At 36.6% G+C, this 5,070-nt stretch overlaps 1 protein-coding gene across 1 annotated transcript in view; it reads left to right on the top strand.

Moving 5' to 3' along the window:
- LOC122552658 (cep170-like protein) overlaps nucleotides 1-5,064 on the top strand; it is a 17,965-nt gene extending 12,901 nt beyond the window's left edge. Inside the window, exons 2-3 of the mRNA XM_043695477.1 lie at nucleotides 2,537-2,588; nucleotides 2,895-5,064. Of these exons, the coding sequence (XP_043551412.1) occupies nucleotides 2,537-2,588; nucleotides 2,895-3,100 (258 nt within the window). The 3' untranslated portion in view covers nucleotides 3,101-5,064. The remainder of the gene's footprint in view (nucleotides 1-2,536; nucleotides 2,589-2,894) is intronic.
- Nucleotides 5,065-5,070: the final 6 nt, after the last annotated feature.

The raw sequence follows: 5,070 nt of genomic DNA on the forward strand, positions 1-5,070 counted from the left end.
CAGAACTAGAGGGCATAGGTTTAGGGTGGGAGGGAAAAGATATAAAAGAGAACAAAGGAGCAATGTTCTCATGCAGAGGATGGTACATGTATGGAATGAGCTGCTAGAGGATGTGGTGGAGGCTAGTACAATTGCAACATTTAAAGGCATCTGGGTGGGTATATGAATAGGAGGGGTTTGGAGGGATATGGGCCGGGTGCTGGCAGGTGGGACTAGATTGGGTTGGGATAACTGGTCGACATGGACGAGTTAGACCAAAGGGTCTGTTTCTGTGCTGTAAATCTCTGACTCTAGTACCTTCCACAAGAAAGCGCATGATCTGACTGATCATGTGATGGCGATGTGGAGTCCAGTCCTCTGCCCTGCGACACCTAGTGCCAGGGATGGGAATCATGTAACAGCAGAAAGGAGTTTGCCTCATTTTTAAAAAAAGTTGGCAATTCACAAATCGCTTTACAGAAATATCGTGTTTAACAAACTAACACTATAGGTGAACTACCTGTAGATGCTGTAAATCTGAATTAATCTAGTAGTAGCTGTGGGGAGAGAAACAAGAGTTGGTTTCTCCAAGGGATTAGGATGTTATGAGAAAGTGATCTGAGGTTTTATCCGTTCTGATCTTACATTAAAATATGTATTTCCTGCTGTGCAGATGCTTCCAGACCTAAGTATTTCTAGCATTTTCTGTCTTAACATAGAAACTTGCTGTTGAGAGGACACATTGCTACTGGTGCTTACTGGATTGATGAGATCTGGAGTTAGACAGGAGATTGCAGGACTTTAAAATTGTAATGTTAAATTTGAGTAGATTGATATTTGTTAAAGAGCAATAAAAAGACTATTCTAATGAATTATTGTCTTGATAAGCTCTTTGGAACAGTGTGAAATATTGCTGGCATACTGTCTCCAAAGTTTAAAAATCACAACGCCAGGTTATAGTCCAACGGGTTTATTTGGCAGCACTACCTTTCAGAGCACTGCTCCTTCATCAACCACCTGATGAAGGAGCTGTGCTTCGAAACTAGTGCTTCCAAATAAACCCGTTGGACTATGACCTGGTGTTGTGATTTTTAACTTTGTACACCCCAGTCCAATATCAGCACCTGCAAATCCAGTCTCCAAAGAAGTACTATTAACTAAATTAAGCCAATTAAAAATAATTAGATTCAACATAATATTACATAATATTCTGAAAATGTTTTATTTTCTTTATTTTTGCACTCGTGAATTGGTTGTGTTAATAAATTTCTAAAGTTGAAACTGCATTTGGTTATCAGTTCTCCTCCATCTCACTAAAATGGAAATATTGCTGCATGTCAAATTTTAACATATTTTAATATTTTAATCTTGCCCCATTTTATAACCATGTTGAGGTTGAGGGGCGCTTCTGAAGTAAATCTGAAAGGTCCCTGTGTTAGTGAAATGTAATTCCCTGAAAGGTGGATATTGTATCAGAATTAACGTGTGAACAGGGCTGATTTGATCAGTCAGGCTAAACATACTTTGGTAAGTTGTTTTATATTTCATTCCCTTTCCCTTCTTCTTAATCTCCAACATAATGTGTCCAGTTCAAGCCGCAATAATTTCAGAAAAGGTGAAGCCTCCCTATTCTTCTGTTACCTGCCAGAAATGGCAAAAATGGAAAATTTCTATTCCTGTACAATTTTGTTTTAATAAAGTCACATATTGAGATCTTGAGGTAAGCTGAAAATCGAACAGTTTATTATATTTCTTGCAATGTGTCATATTCTTAAGTATATGTACCTGTGAGATTTTGAAATTAGCTTATTAGTCTTGTCTAGTCAGCAGGTAACTTTAACTTTAACTAAATTTTAACTTTTAAAAACATTAAGCTCAGTATGAATAATTATTTTCTTGTTAGGTAGGGTGTTATGAGTACAGTTGACAGTTGATGTGTTTTTATATAAATACTGTGGCTACAGGATTGTCAGAAGTTGGGAATTTGCCTTCTGGCTGCTGAAAGTGTTCAGTCATTTTCAAGGCACAGTCAGGAATATGATGGACACTGTCAACTGGCCTAGATGAAGGCAGTTCCACTGATAGTCAGCTCATCGTCCAGGACAAAGTAGCCCACTTGATTGACACCTCATCCACTAACTTAAATGTTTTTTTTCTTCATGCTCAGCCTGGGTAGGTAATGGGGGTGGAAACTGAGACATCTTGAGCTCAGGGTATCTGCAAATTGATTTACCCACCTCCCCATTCTTACCAGCCTTTCTGAGAAGCAACTTTCAAAGTGTCTTTGCACTCTCACCCACTAACCAGCTTCTTATGGCAGTGGAGGAAGGCAGATTGAGACCCTTAATTAGTATATAAAAGATCTCTGCAATCTTAAAGAGAGGTATCTTGGTGGGAATCATACTCAATCTTCTATTATTGAGAATGAGCAGAAATTGGCCACCTGACATTTTACATGCCTTATCCACTAATCCTCACTGAAAACAAAGCATGGCAGAGAACTAACAGTACATATTTGTTTCTGCAGTTTCATGAAATGCACTTTTTTTTTTAAAAGGAGATTTCATCAATTCTGCAAGAGTTGAAAAAAGTAGAGAAACAACTTCAAGGTAATTGGTATTATACATTTTTCAACCTTTTTCACCTGGTATATCATTAGCATTCTTTGTATTTATATCATCAGTTATATTTTAAAATATGTTTTAATGAGACTAACCAACTTGTGGATCTGTTCCAATAATCATAAAAATGGAATTGGCTTTTCAAAAATAAATGCTGTCAGTAATGAGAATGAGTGCTGATTTTACATGAAACACAAATTGAGAGAAAAATTTGGAGAAAGATCTAAAATAGAGAATTGTCACTTGTGATTCATTGAAATCAGTTATTTAACAGTTAGTGTTTTTCCTTTTCAGCCATCAGTGTGATTATTGATCCAGACGGTACTTTGGATTCAGCATGTGGCCTGAAATTATCGAGTCCCAGTTTGCTCGGACAAACCAAGCACAAGACAAGTTCAGACCGAAGTCCTCCGATCACAGGCTCTAATTCTGACTGCCACAACCATTTCAGCCAATATGTACACAATGGGGAGGACAGAGAGAATTCTTTGCATGACTGACCTTTTTTTTTGTCTCTTCAAAATGGCAGAGCATATATCAACAGGCACGATAGTTTTGGTCTGGCCTATGTTATTGAGAACAGTTGTGCTTGCCACTTACTAGCCTTGAGGTGTTTTCCTGCTTTCTGTGGTGCTTTCCTCACCACATAACTTTTGCTATGGCTGTAAGCTTTGCATCCATCAAATAATGAAACATTAGGGAGACAGACGTCACATTGTCACATGTGTCCAGTGAAATGTGAACACATCGATGGCTCTTCTAGCCACATGAGTCATCTTCAAAACAAAATGGAGAAGCAAATTGGCATTATTATAAAAACTGGAATAGAAATGTTGTGTTTAAGCACTGTTTAAATGGACTAATATATAGACAACACAAGCTTAGAATATCAAAAACATCAGTGCCAAACTACTCAGTATATTGGTCAGTTGAACAACGTTCTGTTGCATCAAAGAACTGCTGTTGGTTATTTATGTGTTTAGTATGTAAACCACAGACTCCACATAGGATATTGCTTAACTGTACAAAGTAGAAAACATATTCAGTAATTATTGTAATTTTGGATAAGAATCTCTGCTTTATGCTGTGATCAGAAGTTGGTTGATGATTTTTAATGCTGAAAAGTCATGTTGATTACAACACTATTAGTGTTATACAATATTGCACTATTAACTTGCAAGTTAAAGGATGGGAACGTTATGTTGGCAACTGGGTCTTGTTTAACACTCTCTTTATTCATTAGATTTTAAACAAAACCATAAATAAGCAAAAGTTAACACATTGCCTTGTGGATTGCAAACACTGTTGCCATTTAAGAGGAGTAATTGGGATGCTCATTGTGCAGTGTGCTGATCAACCTATCAAAGGACCAATCTCAAATCAGTAGCCCTCAAATGATTCACTCCAACAAAATCTTGGTAACCCTACTTAATTTGTAGAAAATCAGTGCATAATAAGTGATAAAAACAAACTTGATAGATTAAGGGGCACTGTGAGGCAGTTCCACCTCCCTGGTATAGTTTTGTACCTAATTTAAGTTGATGCGAGAAAGTCTCTTGTGAATTTGCCTCATCAACATTAAATGTGTTCAGGGCATTCTCAATGTAGTTTTTGTTTAAAATTGAGTTAAGATGATAAAGTTGCTCTTAACAGGTAGTCCACTCAAGCATGGAAGTGGAAATAAAAAGTTAAACCGGGATTCTAATTATGCTGCCATGTAATGTACTTTAAAGGTAGGTTTAGCACATACAGTATCTTGTTGCTTTGGATACTGACTTGATGACAAAAGTACCCCATTCTCATCAGAATGTCCTTTACTTTAAATGTTATTATTGAAACTGGAAATAGGAAAATATCCATCCTCACCACATGCACAACACAACTCTCATCCAAATGACAGAAGGACATCTCTTCATTCTGCTCCCTCATTTAAAATTAACTTGGTCAATATCAATCCATTTCTTAGGGATCGCAGTATGGATTTGTTGCTTGTCTTTGTAACGTTGTTTAGAAGCTATATAAATAACTGAAGTGAGAAATGGAAACTGGAATGATGACAGTGAAATGTATATTTCGGAGCATGGAATTAGGTTGAATAGTTGCGATGTTAAAGAGATTGATATAATATCTTACCTGATATCAGTACTAGCTAGCAGAGATTTCCTGTTTTCTCCATAATTGATGTTACCTATGTTGATCAGCACAAATCAAGGTAAAGCTCCACATTCTATCTCAATGGGAAATATGATCTTAACATATTTAAGATTTAGTAATAGAACACTTTACTGTTTAGGTATGTCTTGATTTGATTAAATTCCTTCTTTTATGTTATTAGAACTAATCCCTCTACTTCCATCCAGTTTCTTACTTTGCCCCTGAGTCATACACTGTGCTCAGAAAGACACATCATGCACTTAAGATAATTCATTAATATTACTGTGAGTTTGTTGCTAAAAAATATGAACCTAGT

The sequence above is a fragment of the Chiloscyllium plagiosum genome, chromosome 9, assembly GCF_004010195.1.
Source record: "Chiloscyllium plagiosum isolate BGI_BamShark_2017 chromosome 9, ASM401019v2, whole genome shotgun sequence".
In the NCBI taxonomy this organism is placed as follows: domain Eukaryota; kingdom Metazoa; phylum Chordata; class Chondrichthyes; order Orectolobiformes; family Hemiscylliidae; genus Chiloscyllium; species Chiloscyllium plagiosum.